At 48.9% G+C, this 17,349-nt stretch overlaps 1 protein-coding gene across 3 annotated transcripts in view; it reads right to left on the reverse strand.

The window, feature by feature from the left end:
- LOC114138004 (spectrin beta chain, non-erythrocytic 1) overlaps positions 1–17,349 on the reverse strand; it is an 82,262-nt gene that overhangs the window by 22,413 nt on the left and 42,500 nt on the right. For all 3 annotated transcript variants that reach the window (XM_028006952.1, XM_028006951.1, XM_028006953.1), the window contains 18 exons: positions 11,590–11,741; positions 9,555–9,728; positions 7,742–7,833; positions 7,314–7,394; positions 6,776–6,891; positions 6,592–6,704; positions 5,668–5,855; positions 4,820–4,937; positions 4,595–4,753; positions 4,022–4,324; positions 2,148–2,301; positions 1,925–2,076; positions 1,629–1,847; positions 1,467–1,547; positions 759–965; positions 469–680; positions 243–380; positions 35–155 (listed from right to left, as the gene is read on the reverse strand). In XM_028006952.1, the coding sequence (XP_027862753.1) occupies positions 35–155; positions 243–380; positions 469–680; positions 759–965; positions 1,467–1,547; positions 1,629–1,847; positions 1,925–2,076; positions 2,148–2,301; positions 4,022–4,324; positions 4,595–4,753; positions 4,820–4,937; positions 5,668–5,855; positions 6,592–6,704; positions 6,776–6,891; positions 7,314–7,394; positions 7,742–7,833; positions 9,555–9,728; positions 11,590–11,741 (2,780 nt within the window). The remainder of the gene's footprint in view (positions 1–34; positions 156–242; positions 381–468; positions 681–758; positions 966–1,466; positions 1,548–1,628; positions 1,848–1,924; positions 2,077–2,147; positions 2,302–4,021; positions 4,325–4,594; positions 4,754–4,819; positions 4,938–5,667; positions 5,856–6,591; positions 6,705–6,775; positions 6,892–7,313; positions 7,395–7,741; positions 7,834–9,554; positions 9,729–11,589; positions 11,742–17,349) is intronic.

Below are 17,349 nucleotides of genomic sequence, written 5' to 3' on the forward strand. Positions count from 1 at the left end.
GGTCCGGGCCGGGACGGGACGGGCCGGGCCGTACCTTGGTCTTCTCCTTGATCCAGGACTTGGTCTCGTTGCACTCCAGGTGGTAGTTCTGGACGCCCAGCGCCGAGTTCAGGTTCTCCTTCTTCTGGTCCACCAGGTCTCTGAACTGGCTCCACCTGAACACGGACAGAACCGCCATCAGAACCAGGGCGTTCCACCTGGACCTGGCCTGACCCAGTTTCACTCTGACCCGGCCCACTCGCCTGGTGTTGAGCTGGTCCTGCTGGGCCCGGATCTGGGTCTCCCCGGGATGCCCGCTGTGGACCAGCTGCCGGGCCACCTGGTTCACCACGGCGACGCGAGACGCCTGGCTGTTCATCTCCGGCTCCAGATTCTCGAACCTGCAGGGAGACGGACAGCGAGCCGTGAGGAACGCTGGCGGTTCCGCTCCCGGCCCGTGGTTCCGGTCCGGCCGAGTCCGGGTCTCACCGGTGCTGGACCACCTCCAGGTCCTCCAGCTTCTCGGGGATGTCCATGCCGTTGAGCCACTGCTCCTTCTCGTCGACCCACAGTTCGCAGGCGCTGGCCTCGCTCAGCATCTTGTAGAGCGCCAGCGCGTCCTGCAGCGCCTGCTTCCTGTGCCGGGTCAGCTCCGCCACCTCCTGGTACCGCTCCTCGATGCCGGCCAGCCGAGCCCGGACCTGCGGGGCGGAGGCAGTGAGGCGGGGTGTCCCGGCCCGATGTGGGCGGGGACCGCGCGGCGGCGGCGGCGGCGTTACCTCCTGGGAGCCGGCGTCCTGCGGTGGCAGCGTCTGCGCCTGCTCGTGCAGCGCCTCGATGACGGGCCGGTAGCTGCTGATCTCCTCCGCCACGTCTTTGTGCTTCTTCACCAGAGCCTGGGCCGAGAACTCGTCATGGCCGACGTCCACGCTGGAGACGATGCGCAGGACGTCCAGCATCCAGGTGTCGATGTCGTCGGCGTCAGCCTGAGGGTCAAAGGTCGGGTCAGAGCAATAACTCCTCTATGGACACTGGATCAACATAACACACCTGATTCAATCGTTTCACTGAACTCTGACCCAGAACAGCAAAGTATTCTGGGAAAAACTGTAGCTGCTTAGCGGGCTAAGCTAGCTGGGTGGCGTCAACTCACTCTTTGGTTACCTAGCAACACCCTGCAGAGTATTTTATGGTTACCTAGCAACAACCTGTTTAATAACCTGCGCAGCAGCAGTGTCATGTTTTGTCTCACAACGGATTGAAAATAAAAACCAGTTTGAAGTGAAACTGGATGAAACAGGAAATGTCGCCTCACCAGTTTCAGATATTTAAAATAAAAACTGATCAATAATTATTGATATCAACTGATATGAACATTTTTCAGCCATATTGTTCAGGCCTAAACGCAGGAAGTGGTGACTGGGCAGCAGGAAGTAGCTCCTTGACCTCTAACTGGGATCTAACTGGGATCTGTGGGAGTTTCTCACCTGGAACTGGTGCAGGTTGCAGGCCTCCTGCAGGCGGGTTTTCCGTACGGCAGACAGACGCTCCAGAGCCGCCCACTGATCCTACAGAGACAGGAAGTGCCCTGTTAGGCTGGTTCTTTCAGAATAAACGCCTCCTGACGCCCTGACCCCGTGTCGGCCCACCTGGATGTCCTGGATGCGCTCCTTGATCTTCTCGGCTCCGAAGTGGTTGTCGTCCACCAGCTGCTGGCCCTGCCTGATGGTCTGCTGCAGGTGGGCGGCGCGGCCGCTCATCTCGTCCTCGAAGGCTTTGTGCTGACTCAGCAGCCGCACCGTCCCCGTCAGATCCTTCCCATAATCCTCCAAGGACAGGATCTGCTCCTTCTCCCGGATCCAGCCCTCCTGCAAACCAGAACGCCAGGTTACCATGGAAACCGCCACCGCTGTACGGCTGACGGAGGGGTCGAAGGTCACCGGACCTCCTCGGCCATCTCCCAGAAGAACTTCCAGAGGCGGCGGGACTCCTCCAGGCGGGCGCGCCGCTCCGCCGCCAACTGGTTCAGCTCCTGGTAGCAGAACTCCATGTGTGCCACGCGGTCCCGGATGACCTGCGGGTCGCAGGGTTTGTAGCCTGGGGGAGGAAGAGGAGCGGTGAGGGAGAGGAGCGGTGAGGAAGAGGAGCGGCGGGAACAGGCAGTGTACCGTCGGTGTCGCTGGCGAACTTCTGGGCGTTGCTGTTGACGTTGCGGACACGGTCGGCCTGGATGGAGATGTCGGCCTCCACCAGAGCGTGTTTCTGCAGCAGATCCTCCACACCCAGCAGGTGCTTCCCGTAGTCCTGGGACAGCAGCAGCATCTGCCGGGGTCAAAGGTCATTCAGGATGATCAGAAACAAAAACGTTTTCCTGCTGAATCGTCTGAAACTGTATTTAAAAAGTGAAAATATTCTGGAAATGTTTCTGTTTTCGTCTCCAGCATCGTGAAGCTGCTGTTGTTTGGGACAGAGTCTGATTCCCAACTGGACATGCAGCGCCACCTGCTGACCAACAGCAGCATCCTTCATCCTTCTGACCTGATGAAAACCTCAACAAGTAAAATATCCTCAAGGAATAATTATGCAAAGCATAATAACCATCTGATGTTTTTAAGATTTAAACAGATGTTAAAAAAATCCTGCAGAACCTTTAGAATGTTATTTATAATATAAAACTGAGAAATTATAGTTTAATCTTCCAAACTTTCTGTATTTTCATTCTGAACCGTATTAAGATCATTAATGTTGTTTATATCAGAATTAATAAAAACCATTAAACTTTAAAATGTTAATAAAAAACTGCATTAAAGTGAAACATGGAAAATTTTCTCCCACTAACAGAGTTTGTGAAAATACAGTTAAAAACTGTCCTGATTATAAAATGATATTTAAGACTCAAACTGCTGAATCCAGAGGACCTCAGACATGTTCACAGCGGGCCAGATTTGACCCACGGGCCTCAGGTTTGACACACCTGGTCTAGGTGATTATGACTCCTGAATGTCTGCAGGTAAGACGGTTCCTCTTTTATTATTTGGACTGGGCACATTAATCACCTTTACTCTGATTTACAGAGGTGTAAATATGAATTAGATCAATAGTTAAATTATATTTTTCAGATAATTACTGTATAAAACAGGAGCTTCATGATTCTGCTCGTTCGAACAAAGATCTGCAAACGTTTTAGTGATGCGTGGGTTTACTGATGCGTGGGTTTACTGAACAAGACTGAACGGTTGCCTTGACAACAGGTTTTAGTTTAGTGAAAGAAACGGACCAGAAGATGAAATCAGGTTGGAATAAAATTTATCCTGTTTACAGGCAGGAAGAGGAAACTGATCTGATCTGATGAGCCAATCACATCGTCTGATTTAACCTTTAACCTTTAACCGCTGAGCTCATTACGTCCGTCTGCAGATTTTTAACTTTCAGCTGTAAAACAACAGAAAATGTTAATTTCTGAGAATGTGAAAGTTTGATGTTAATCATAATTTATTCTGTAATAAAATGGAGCAGTAATAGTTTTAAATAAAAATATAAAAACAGAATTTGATTTTAGGGTTTTCATGAAAAAAAAACATTGCAGATGTACAAGAACAAATTATTTTGTATTTAATTATAAAATTTAAGCAAATAAATTAATATTTATCTTTAAATGAGAAACAAACTGAACATTTTAGTCAAAAACGGTAAAAGAGGAAATTCTAATAATTACTAATAAATTACTAATTACTAATAAAGATACATGAAGATAAAAGTGAGGAGTTTTTATTCTTATTTAAATAAGATAAACGCAGAGAAACATTTACTGCTCAGATCTTCATCCTCCAAATAATTAAAGACAAATTTGATTTATTTCTAATAAACTTTGTGTCAGAAGAAAATAATCTTTCTGCTGGAGTTTCAGTCTAAACAGCAGCAGCAGGTCAGTTTTCTCTTGTCTGGCTGCATTTCTGTATTTCAGCTGTACAACAAACAGCTTGATGGCGTCGCAAAGCTAAAGGTGAGGCCTGAGCCTCGGCGGTGAGGATGATGACGTTACCTTCATTTCGTCCATCCAGTCCATGATGTAGAGCATTTCCTGGAAAACCCTCTGCAGGCCCAGGTTGAGCTCCAACCTGTGGCGCCGGGCCTTCAGCAGCTCCAGCAGGTACTCCCACAGCCGGATCACGTTGTCCTTCCTGGCCGTGATGCGCTTGATGTCATGGTAACTCTCCGCCTCCAGCTCCCTCGCCACGGCAACCACCGCCTGAACGCGCTCCTCGTACGCCGCGATGTCCGTCTCTATGGCTTCATGCTTCTTCGTGGCCGCCTCCACGGCCTGCAGGTCGAATCCGAAGTTATCCTGCAGGGGAAGACAGCAGGAAGAAGAGAGAAGGATGACGGGAAGACAAGAAGACGACAGGAAGACAGGAAGACGAAAGGAAGAGGAGATGAAGGAGGAAAGGAGAGAAAGAACAGAGGGATGATAAGAATCAGAGAAAAAACAAAAAATGAAGGAGAAAAATCTGAATTAACAAGTAAAACGTCCTCATATCATTCTGGATTATGAATAACTGAGTCGACATGTCCAGGTGAGTTCAGGTGAGTCCAGGTGAGTCCAGGTGAGTGGTACCTGTGAGACCAGCCTCTGGTTCTCGCTCAGCCACGTCTCCCTCATGGCAGCCTTGCGGTCGAAGCGGCGGGCCAGCTGCTCCAGCTTCTCCTGGCGGATCAGCTCCGTCCTCAGGGCCAGCTCCCGCTCATGCTCCGCCTTCTCCAGACGCTCCCAGGCCTGAAACAAACGCACCCGGGTCAGAGTGGGGACGCCGTTCGCCCCCTGATGTCACGCTACAGGTACCTTGTTGATGTCGGAGATGAGCTTTCCTTCGCGTGGCGTGAAAACTTTCTGGTTGTTGGCTCTCATCTTACTCTGAATGGTGAAGAGCAGAACCTCCAGGTTCCCCTTCTCTGTGAACCTGAACACACATTTCATGTTTTACTAAAGATCCACAGCTGCATCTTGTTTATAACTTATTAAAATGTAAAAACATGGAATCAAAAGGTTTCCCCTGAAGCCAGCTGAGCTCAGCGACAGCGGCGCTGCGTCAGACCTGATTCTGAGTTAAACATGTTTAAAGTTGACAGGAAAGTTTAAAACATCTGTTATTAACAAATCCTAAACACCAACTATAAAGTTATTAAAAACAACAAGTATATAAACAAATAACTCTTAGCCTGGCAGAGTGCTTTTAAAGTCTGGTGACCCGCCAGGCTGATAATACAGAGTGAATATTATACTGATGGTATATAAATTATACAACATATTATAAACAAATGATTCCCACTGTCCAGCATTGTAGAATATTACACATGAATATTTAATATGTTTATATAACAAAATAATATGATTTATTTGGGAAAATGTATTGATTATGTAAAGATACAGTATATTAGCAATATTTGGTAGAATATATTTAAAACATAAGGAAATGTATATATGTTGTAGCACATAAATTATATAACACCCGTTATGGTTTTTATTGAAATACATTTTTAATATTTATCAATACATAAACATATTGGAAAGCATCAGCAGTAAATGTGTGGGATCAGATGGTTTGATGTGTGTTGTGATATTTTCTGTTAAGCTGCTGTATGTTTGGGTGTTAGCTGCTGCTGCCGGCGGCGGCGGCGGGTTGCACTGACTTGGGCGGTTTCTCCACGGTGCGGTACGTGTTGAAGGCCTGCAGCTGCTGCTGGACGCCCACCAGCGAGTTGGCGAACTTCCTGTTGTTGAGGATGATGATGGTCTGTTCGATCCACTCCAGCAGGTCCGACGCCAGAGACTCGTACTTCTCGATCATCTTCTCCGTCTCGATGGCGTTGTCCAGAACCTGCGAGGCGAAGGGAAAAACGCTCCGTCAGCGAGAGGCGATGAAGAGAGAGCAAAAATCAACGATTCTGTTTTACTTTAACAACAATCTGGATGTTTTCCTACTAAAAATAACTTTACTTGCTAAACTTTAATAAATCATTTGCAGGCAGCAGCTAAAGCAGGGGTGTCCAAAGTGTGGCCCAGGGGCCGTTTGTGGCCCTCAAAGTGATTCTGTTTGGCCTCAATCATAAAAATGGCACAAATATAATTTTACTTTAGGTTGGAGATTTATGCAAAAAATAATTATATTTTCAAAAATGAATTCAAATCCTCTTTTTGTCATCAAGGTTCTTTATGTTTGCTTCAAGCTCACAGTCATTAGAAATAAACGTTAGTTTTGAAACATTGCTGCCAGTTTCTTTACATCAAGGTGAAGCTGCCAGATTTTATGTTTCAGGTTACAAAGATTCACAGAATAAAGTCTGGAGACTTCATTTGAAATGTTACAGTAAAAATTAGATTCAACACAAAAACCAGCTGAATCTGAACTTTGTGACGTTTTTTAAAGTTCATCCTCAGGTTTTCTTCTTCTGCAGCAGATTTCAGACTTCGACCAATCAGCTGCAGAGCTGGGATCTGACCAATCAGAGGACGCCAAGCCTGACTGGGGCTGCTGGGATAAATCTGGGTCAGAACCAGCGACGGGTCAGAACCAGCAACGGTTCAGAACCAGCGACGGGTCAGAACCAGCTCACCTTGCCGATCCTCTTGCCCTCCACCTTCAGCGCCTTCATCTTGGAGAAGTAGTGGTAATAGGTGACGACGTAGGTGATGATGGATTTTTCATCAGGATGTTCAACGCTGATGTCTGCAGAGGAGAGCAACGCCATTAACTCACTGTGTGTGTTAGTGTGTGTGTGTTAGTGTGTGTGTGTTGACCTTCCGGGTCCAGCAGCTTGGTGAGCCCCAGGTGTTGCTCTGCCAGGTTGAAGGCGTTCTGCAGGTTGTAGTGAGCGTTGGACTTCTTCAGCTTATCAAAGTCGATCAGATCAGGTCTGAAAACGACAAGAAACCCCTTCAAAATAAAACACCGCCCTTCAAAATAAACAATGTGTGATCTTTAACAGGCCTGATGGAAACACTGGAGGTCAAAGGTTAATAGTAGTGGATGTAATCTTGTTAATATTAACAACAAACAAACAGAAGAGTTATGAAGTTTAATACTGCGGTCTTCAACATGGGGGTCGTGGCCCCGACTAGGGCCAGCAGGTTTCCTCTTAATTAGACACTTTGTGTGTATTTTTTTAAAACACAAAGTTGTGTCTTCAAACAAACGTCAACGTGAATCCATCGTGTGACAAACTGATAAAATGAGGCAGAAAAACATTTAGAGAGCAAAAATCTGTTTATGGTAAAAATTCAACATTTTATGTTTGTTCCTGACATCATTAAATATTATAAACTAAAGTTGTGGTACCTGTGTTTGTGGATGAGGGCGTTGAAGGCCATCCCGTCTCTCCAGCTGGTGGTGAAGTTGTGGATGTTGACGTTTGGATACCTGAGCAGGAAGTCAGAAGATCAGCGATGAATGTTTCACATGAACAGAGACTGATTCTGGAAACATTAAAACATTAAAACGACAATAATAATAATAATAATAACAATAATAAACTTTAAAATGACAGTCTGATTAAAAAGTCTGATTCATGTTTCATTTTCATCCATTTCTGAACAACAATAGAAAAATGTCCAATCAGCCTGAATCTGAGTCGTTTCTGTTCTCTATGAGCTAAACAGACACAGCAGAGAAAATATTTTTTATTCTTTAGTTAAAACTATTTTATGCCAGCCTGTAAGCCCTGAGTAGGTTTCAGGGTCAGAGGTCATCAGGTGTTGTGTACCGACCCTGCAGTCTTCATCTGGCACCAGAGCAGCAGAGCGTCTTTAGCCGACTTCTTCTCCTTGTTGTCCTCCGTCTCCACACTGATGTCCTGGATCTGAGACACACACAAGGTCAGAGGTCAAAACTGGGTCAACAGAACCAAAGTGGACCGAGCAGACCAGAAACCTCAACATTTTCTCCAATCCTCGTTCCAAATGTCTCATTTCCACTTAAATCCTTAAATCTAAAGATGGAAAAGGAGCTAAAATCAGAGCTGCAGTTTTTCTATAAAACACTCCACTGCTGAAGGAAAGCCTGGTGATGCGGCTGGTTACATTGGAGCATCCAACACAACACAGCCAGGTTCAATACACGCGTCTCATTCCTCCATATTATATTTAATTTATGCATTAATCTGACTGAACTTGTGCTTTGGGTTCAGTGGAAATTTCATTCCAGCAGCTGCTTTAGACGTTTATTTAGAGAGACGGATCTGTTATTGGTTCCATTGATTATCTAAAACCTTCCTGATCAATCAGGTTTCCTGAAGATCTGACTGGTTTCTCCTTTAGAGTATGAAAATGACCGAAACTGAGATAAAAATCAAAGATGCTGACCTCTGACCTGTTAGCTACAGTAACGGGAACAGCAGTTAGCTGTTAGCTACAGTAACGGGAACAGCAGTTAGCTGTTAGCTACAGTAACGGGAACAGCAGTTAGCTGTTAGCTACAGTAACGGGAACAGCAGTTAGCTGTTAGCTACAGTAACAGGAACAGCAGTTAACTGTTAGCTACAGTAACGGGAACAGCAGTTAGCTGCTAGCTACAGTAACGGGAACAGCAGTTAGCTGCTAGCTACAGTAACGGGAACAGCAGTTAGCTGGTAGCTACAGTAACGGGAACAGCAGTTAGCTGGTAGCTACAGTAACGGGAACAGCAGTTAGCTACAGTAACGGGAACAGCAGTTAGCTGGTAGCTACAGTAACGGGAACAGCAGTTAGCTGGTAGCTACAGTAACGGGAACAGCAGTTAGCTGGTAGCTACAGTAACGGGAACAGCAGTTAGCTACAGTAACGGGAACAGCAATTAGCTGTTAGCTACAGTAACGGGAACAGCAGTTAGCTGGTAGCTACAGTAACGGGAACAGCAGTTAGCTACAGTAACGGGAACAGCAGTTAGCTGGTAGCTACAGTAACGGGAACAGCAGTTAGCTACAGTAACGGGAACAGCAATTAGCTGTTAGCTACAGTAACGGGAACAGCAGTTAGCTGGTAGCTACAGTAACGGGAACAGCAGTTAGCTACAGTAACGGGAACAGCAGTTAGCTGGTAGCTACAGTAACGGGAACAGCAGTTAGCTACAGTAACGGGAACAGCAGTTAGCTGTTAGCTACAGTAACGGGAACAGCAGTTAGCTGGTAGCTACAGTAACGGGAACAGCAGTTAGCTACAGTAACGGGAACAGCAGTTAGCTGCTAAATCTATAAAATGACCAAACATTCTGACAGGCAGATTTCTGGTTTTTAGCTAATTTATGAACAATAATCTCGTTATAATCTGAGGTAACTCTCTGTGAGGTTCTAGCAGGAACTGTCTGACCTTCATAGATGGACGTCCCTCAGCCGGACCACCAGAACCCGACCCAGATATCTCTGACCGCAGCAACTAAAACGCAGAGCGGTTCATCCGGCCGGCTCCGTTTCAGCCTGATTCTTCTGGCAGGATGGATTTAATCCTCACAGCTTATCAAAGATAAATCCTGTCCGCCCATTTCAGCTGTGATGACGTCATAAACACCAGCAGCGGCGGCGGCAGTTCTGACCCGTTTTAAGCTCACCTGGAAGCGCAGGATGATGGTCCAGATGAGGCCCAGCGTGAGGCGGTGGTTTCCGTCCACGATGTCGTGGGAGCCCATGTTCTCCAGGTGAACCCGCTGCTCCTTCAGGAACTGCAGGGCCTTGTCCACGTTCTCCAGGCAGTGGATCCGCATGCGGCCCTTGGTGGGTTTGGGCTGGATGCAAACAAACCCACAGAGCAGAACCGGTTACATTACACACCCTGAAACCTCTGGGCTTCCTCATGTGGAAACGTCAGAGGAGCAGCAGCTGCAGACGCAGCTGGCCGACTTCCCTGCTGACATGTTGATCTGAGAACAGAAACGGTTCCTGAATCAGCCTGGAGCTGCTGCCGTTAGCCAAGCAACACCTGCTACATCGAGGCTAGCAGCAGCCTCCACTGGTCTGTGTTCGGTTTCCATGGTAACCAGGCAATGCTAGCTAAAAAAGTAGCTCTGCTAATGCTAAAGCACTTGTCATACACTAAAGCTAGTTTATGAATAGCTAAAGCGTTAACAGTGTAGTATTTAGTGGAAGCTAATGCTAATGCGCTAACGGGAGGCTCTGAAAACAGTAAATAAAAGTTAATGTTTGCATGTATTAGTTTAATGAACAGCTGGCTGTTTGTTCAGGGTTGTATGGTTTTTAATGCGTAGCTGGTTGTTGCTAAGCGCTGCATAAATAAACCAATAAACTTTAAGGTATTTAACAAATATAAAAAATTTAAAAATATAACATCTTAAAATATGAACAACCTCACATTTATCAGAGAAACATTCAAATGTTTATTATTTAAATGATTAATTTTTCTCATTGTTTGGATTTCTGCTGCTCCACCACATGGTGGCGCTGTCGCCTTCATGCATGTTAATGACATTTAGATTCCTCTTCGCCTTCATCATGCGAGCAGAGGAGCCTCCCAGTATGTGAACTGGTGGAAGTCCAGTTTCCCCAGCAGGCTGGTTGTCAGACTCTTCCTCCTCATCCTCCTCTTCCTCCAGCGGCGTTTCCTGCGGCTCTTTCACGGCGCTGACAGCCTCCATGCTGCTGCAGCCGCTTCACACAGCTTCCCTTTATTCGCCGTCCGTTTCGCCTCCACTGGGATCCATGAGGCTCTGCAGGCTGAGGGACCGGAGCCCTGCTGGTTCCTCTGTGTGTGTGTGTGTGTGTGTGTGTGTGTGTGTGTGTGTGTGTGTGTGTGTGTGTGATGGGAAAACAGCAGGCCTGAAGTAGGCTTGTATTCCTGTTTCCATGGTAACAGAACAACAATCCATTTCTCAGGGCAGAAATGTGATAGAATGCGTTTCCACGGAGGCCCTGAAGCCACACACTGATATGAAAAGTGCTGAGTCACTGGTTGCTATGGCGACTCCCTCCTTCATTTCAGGAATAGATGGGAGGGTGAGCCCACAGCATCACTACTCACCAGACAGGAATTCAAACCTCAAACAAACAGCGACAGAATCAGTGGAACAACTGGGATCCAACAGATCCTGATCCAGATCAGGATCTGGATCAGGATCTGGATCAGGATCAGGATCTGGATCAGGATCTGGATCCAGTCTGTGTTCAACACCCTGATGATTAAAAACTATAAACTGGATAGTCTAGTTTCTCTTTCAGCTATATAATCTGATCCATCCATCCATCCCTCACTCACTCACTCTGGGCGAGAGGCGGGGTCACCTGGACAGGTCACCAGTCTGTCGCTGTTAATCCAGTCGCTCTGATTCGTTCTGTTCGTTAGTAAGGAGTGTGTTACTTTACAGGCTGTTGCTAGGTAACCAAGAACTGAGTTTATAAATGCCGCCATCCTAGCTTAGCGATAGCCTTTCCTCTGCCTACATCTCCCAGAATGCTGTGCGGTTCTGGATCAGTTCGTGAGTTATTGAATATCCTATCAGATTTATCACCTACTGATATTGATCATGTTTCTGTCATTATATATATTATCAATTTATTGAGTTCTGTGTATTTGTTGGTCCGGATGAACGGAACCAGTAACTGTGATGGTTTGTGTTAATGGTCCAAACCCACCAGCCTCTCTCCAGACAGAACCTCCAGCAGCTTGATGAGCATCCGGCCGTCCCTCAGGTCCATGTACAGGTCCGTGATCCGACACGACACCCTGGACAGGTGGGAGTTCACCCACTTAGTGAAGGTTTTCTTCTGCACCGCTTCACGCTCATCTGGACAGACAGAGGTCAGAACCAAACGGGTCAGAACCAAACGGGTCAGATCCTAATGGGTCAGAACCAAATGGGTCAGAATCAGAGGTTAGAACCTAACGGGTTAGAACCAAACAGGTCAGATCCTAATGGGTCAGAACCAAATGGGTCAGAATCAGAGGTTAGAACCTAACGGGTTAGAACCAGAGAGGTCAGAATCAGAGGTTAGAACCTAATGGGTCAGAACCAAACAGGTCAGATCCTAATGGGTCAGAACCAAACAGGTCAGAACTTAATGGATCAGAACCAGATGGTTCAGATGGGAGCGTCAGAGCGGATGTTGTTTATGTGTGCGGACTCGCTGCATCCCCACATTGTTCCTGTATGTTTGGCTTCCTGAGAATAAATCTAAACTGGAAACATCCTCAGAAGAAGAGCAGCTGATAGTTTACACCTGCTGCTGCGTTTACTCCTCAAAAGCTGCTGCTTATCGTCCCCATCTCTCTCACACACACACACACACACACACACACACACACACACACACACACACACACACACACACACACACACACACACACGTCGGATCTAATCTCATCCGGCAGCAGGCGGCTGTTTATGCGAGAGGATGCTGGATCCCAGCTCAGACTTCCTTCTGGCTTTTCTGGGATTCTCTCTCACATTTATTTATTTCAGGACTCAGATGGAGCAGCAGCTCCTCTCTCAACCTCTCAAGGAAACTAAAACCTTGATGTTCCTGAAGTGATGATGTGTGGGAGCAGGGTGTAGCAGCCTCCACCCGGCTGCACCTCACTGCTTCCTGAAACGCCAGCAGCTGCTCCGCCAGCGTGTCGGGTTAGACTCAGACAAGCCGGCCTGAAAATCTCCTTCAGGAGACGAGGAACCAGACAAAACGCCACCAGAGACTGGAGATGGAAAGTAGGAGATTTGTCATCCATCAGGCTGCAAGCTGAACTTTGACCTCATATCTGCTGAAACCTGGTTTCACTTTTAGAGAGAGCAAAGTACTGAGATAGATGAGCAATTCAACTCCAGATAAACAATATTCACAAGAACAAATGTGATAAGAAACTTTACACACTGATGTTCTGATAAGAGTCTGATGTTTACACAGGAACCACGTTCATAAAGACGCATTTAGTACATGGAAGCTAGTTAGCTTAGCAACTAAACATAATGACTGTGGAAAATTCATTCATCCTCAGAAACAAACAGTCAATATATTCTACACTCATATGCTAAAAACAATCTGAGCTGATATTAGTAACATAAGATAAATTATTATAAAATAATTTCCCTCAGATAGGGAAACTAAGAAAACCTCATTCAGTCTAAACTAAATTATTACGACTTAATATCAGCTAGACTTAGCTAATTTAAGCTAAGCTAACATAAAAAAAACTATGCTAACACAAAACAAAGTTAATTTACAAAACTGAGCCAATGTAGCCTGTTTGGATAAATGAGCTATGATAAGTTCAGTAAAGCTAAGCTAAACCAAGCTAAGAGACACAAAGAGAGGCTAAGCTAATATTAGCTAAGCTAGCGGTATGTTTGTGGGTCTTTCTGTTCAGACCAGTTGGGAGTATAAATAGATCATCCTGGAGTGTGAAACGTTTTTATCTGTGAAATCTGAATTTAACTCAGTGAATCAATGAAGAGTTATGGAAATTATTCCCACATGACATCAGAATAATTCAATTTCTGGGTAACTGTGTTCAATTTATCGTGTTATTACTCGTGTACTGACTGTTAACCAACTCTGGTGTCCCAGGCGGTTTTCTCCCAGAATGCCCTGCGTTTGACCTGCAGGAGAGGCTGGAGCGAGACGTGCTCACAGCTGATAAGAACATCTGATTCCTCCACAAACACTCATTCACGGCCGCAGTGAGTTACTGTGCAACGCAACAATGGCTGCAGTGTCGAGCCGATAAACTGTGGAGGTTCTGGTACCGACCCGGAGCTGCTGGGAGGAAATGGACCAGACGCCGCGGGGTCTGTGATTGGCTAGATATGAACAGGAAGCAGAACCATGGAGGCTTTAGCAGCTCGACCCACAGAAACAGAACCGGTTCTGGCTCAGAGAGAAAAGGGTCTAATCAAAGGAAAATAGAGTTCAGGCCCAAACCAAACCGCTTAGCATGTAGCATGTAGCTTCTGGCTGCTTAAATATGAAGAAAAACACTCAGCCTGGCAGAAACAGACAGTTTCCTCCTGAATCCAAAGACATGAGCTTCCTGTGCAGCACAAACCGGCTGATAAACGATTCTCGTTTCTTCAAAACGACGAGGAAAAAACATCATGAGTTCAGGAAACAAAGTTCGCCTCCAGCACAGAGACATCCACAGCGACCTGGAAGTTTATCTTCTGTTGTGATACGGATCCTCCATGGGCTGCCACCTTATCGTGGTGGAGGGGTTTGAGTGCCCCAATGATCCTAGGAGCTATGCTGTCTGGGGCTTCATGCCCCTGGTAGGGTCACCCAAGGCAGACAGGTCCTAGGTGAGGGACCAGACAAAGTGCAGCCCGAAGACCCCAATGATGAGTAAAAACATTGGACTTGGTGTTCCCTCGCCCGGACGCGGGTCACCGGGGCCCCACTCTGGAGCCAGGCCTGGAGGGGGGGCACGATGGCGAGCGTCTGGTGGCCGGGCTTTTACCCATGGAGCCCGGCCGGGCTCAGCCCGAAGAGGAAACATGGGCCCCCCCTCCCATGGGCCCACCACCCGTGGGAGGGGCCATAGGGGTCGGGTGCACTGTGTGATGGGTGGCGGCCAAGGGAGGGGACCCTGGCGATCCGATCCTCGGTTGCAGAAACTGGCTCTTGGGACGTGGAATGTCACCTCTCTGGTGGGGAAAGAGCCGGATCTAGTGCGTGAGGTCGAGAGGTTCCGGCTAGAAATAGTCGGTCTCACCTCGACGCATGGCTCTGGTTCTGGAACCAGTCTCCTTGAGAGGGGCTGGACATACTTCCACTCTGGAGTTGCCCGGGGAGAGAGACGTCGGGCAGGAGTGGGCATACTTGTTGCTCCCCATCTCGGCGCCTGTACGTTGGGGTTCACCCCGGTGAGCGAGAGGGTAGCATCCCTCCGCCTACGGGTGGGGGGACGGGTCCTGACTGTAGTTTGTGCTTACGGGCCGAACGACAGTTCAGATTACCCACCCTTTTTGGAGTCCTTAGAGGGGGTACTAGAGAGTGCTCCTCCTGGGGACTCCCTTGTTCTGCTGGGGGACTTCAACGCTCACGTGGGCAACGACAGTGAGACCTGGAGGGGCGTGGTTGGGAGGAACGGCCCGCCCGACCTGAACTCGAGCGGTGTTCTGTTGCTGGACTTCTGTGCTCGCCATGGATTGTCCATAACGAACACCATGTCCAAGCATAAGGGTGTCCATATGTGCACTTGGCACCAGGACACCCTAGGCCGCAGTTCGATGATCGACTTTGTCATCGTTTCATCGGATCTGCGGCCGTATGTCTTGGACACTCGGGTGAAGAGAGGTGCGGAGCTGTCCACTGACCACTACCTGGTGGTGAGTTGGCTCCGGTGGTGGGGGCGAAAGCCGGTCAGACCTGGCAGGCCCAAACGTGTTGTGAGGGTCTGCTGGGAACGTCTGGCGGAATCCCCTGTGAGACGGAGCTTTAACTCCCATCTCCGGCAAAACTTCGAACACGTCCCGGGGGAGGTGGGGGACATGGAGTCTGAGTGGACCGTGTTCCGTGCCTCCATTGTCGAGGCGGCCAATCGGAGCTGTGGCCGCAAGGTTGTCGGTGCCTGTCGCGGCGGCAACCCTCGAACCCGTTGGTGGACACCTTCGGTGAGGGATGCCGTCAGGCTGAAGAAGGAGTCCTATCGGGCCTTTTTGGCCTGTGGGACTCCGGAAGCAGCTGATGGGTACCGGCGGGCGAAGCGGCATGCGGCTCGGGCGGTTGCTGAGGCAAAAACTCGGGCGTGGGAGGAGTTTGGAGAGGCCATGGAGAAAGACTTCCGCACGGCTTCGAGGCGATTCTGGTCCGCCATCCGGCGTCTCAGGGGGGGGAAGCGGTGCAGCACAAACACTGTTTATAGTGGGGATGGTGTGCTGCTGACCTCTACTCGGGACGTTGTGGGTCGGTGGGCAGAGTACTTCGAAGACCTCCTCAATCCCATCAACATGCCTTCCACTGAGGAAGCGGAGCCTGGGGACTCTGGGTTGGGCTCTCCAATCTCTGGGGGCGAGGTTGCCGAGGTGGTTAAAAAGCTCCTCGGTGGCAAGGCCCCGGGGGTGGATGAGATCCGCCCGGAGTTCCTTAAGGCTCTGGATGTTGTAGGGTTGTGTTGGTTGACGCGACTCTGCAATATCGCATGGACATCGGGGGCAGTTCCCCTGGATTGGCAGACTGGGGTGGTGGTCCCCCTGTTCAAAAAGGGGGACCGGAGGGTGTGCTCCAATTATAGAGGGGTCACACTCTTAAGCCTCCCTGGCAAGGTCTATTCAGGGGTCCTGGAGAGGAGGGTCCGTCGGATAGTCGAACCTCGGATTCAGGAAGAGCAGTGTGGTTTTCGTCCTGGTCGTGGAACACTGGACCAGCTCTACACCCTCGGCAGGGTCCTGGAGGGTGCATGGGAGTTCGCCCAACCAGTCTACATGTGTTTTGTGGACTTGGAGAAGGCGTTCGACCGTGTCCCTCGGGGAGCCCTGTGGGGGGTTCTCCGGGAGTATGGGGTACCGGGCCCTTTGATACGGGCTGTCAGGTCCCTGTATGACCGGTGTCAGAGTCTGGTCCGCGTTGCCGGCAGTAAGTCGGGCTCGTTTCCGGTGGGAGTTGGACTCCGCCAGGGCTGCCCTTTGTCACCGATTCTGTTCATCACTTTTATGGACAGAATTTCTAGGCGTAGCCAAGGTGTTGAGGGGATCCGATTTGGTGGCCTTAGGATCTCATCTCTGCTTTTCGCAGACGATGTGGTCCTTTTGGCTTCATCAGATCGTGATCTGCAGCTCTCGCTGGAGCGGTTCGCAGCCGAGTGTGAAGCGGCCGGGATGGGGATCAGTGCCTCCAAATCCGAGGCCATGGTCTTGAGCCGGAAAAGGGTAGAGTGCCTTCTCCGGGTCAGGGGGGGTGTCCTGCCCCAAGTGGAGGAGTTTAAGTATCTCGGGATCTTGTTCACGAATGGGGGAAGAAGGGAGCGGGAGATCGACAGGCGGATTGGCGCAGCGTCTGCTGTCAAGCGGGCGCTGTACCGGTCCGTCGTGGTGAAGAGAGAGCTGAGCCAAAAAACGAAGCTCTCGAATTACCGGTCGATCTACGTTCCCACCCTCATCTATGGTCATGAGCTTTGGGTCATGACCGAAAGAATGAGATCGCGGATACAAGCGGCCGAAATGGGTTTTCTCCGTAGGGTGGCTGGGCTCTCCCTTAGAGATAGGGTGAGAAGCTCAGTCATCCGGGAGGGACTCAGAGTAGAGCCGCTGCTCCTTCACATCGAGAGGAGCCAGTTGAGGTGGCTTGGGCATCTGGTCAGGATGCCTCCTGGACGCCTCCCTGGTGAGGTGTTCCGGGCACGTCCCACCGGGAGGAGGCCCCGGGGAAGACCCAGGACACGCTGGAGAGACTATGTCTCTCGGCTGG

This window comes from Xiphophorus couchianus, chromosome 22 (genome assembly GCF_001444195.1).
Source record: "Xiphophorus couchianus chromosome 22, X_couchianus-1.0, whole genome shotgun sequence".
Classification (NCBI taxonomy): domain Eukaryota; kingdom Metazoa; phylum Chordata; class Actinopteri; order Cyprinodontiformes; family Poeciliidae; genus Xiphophorus; species Xiphophorus couchianus.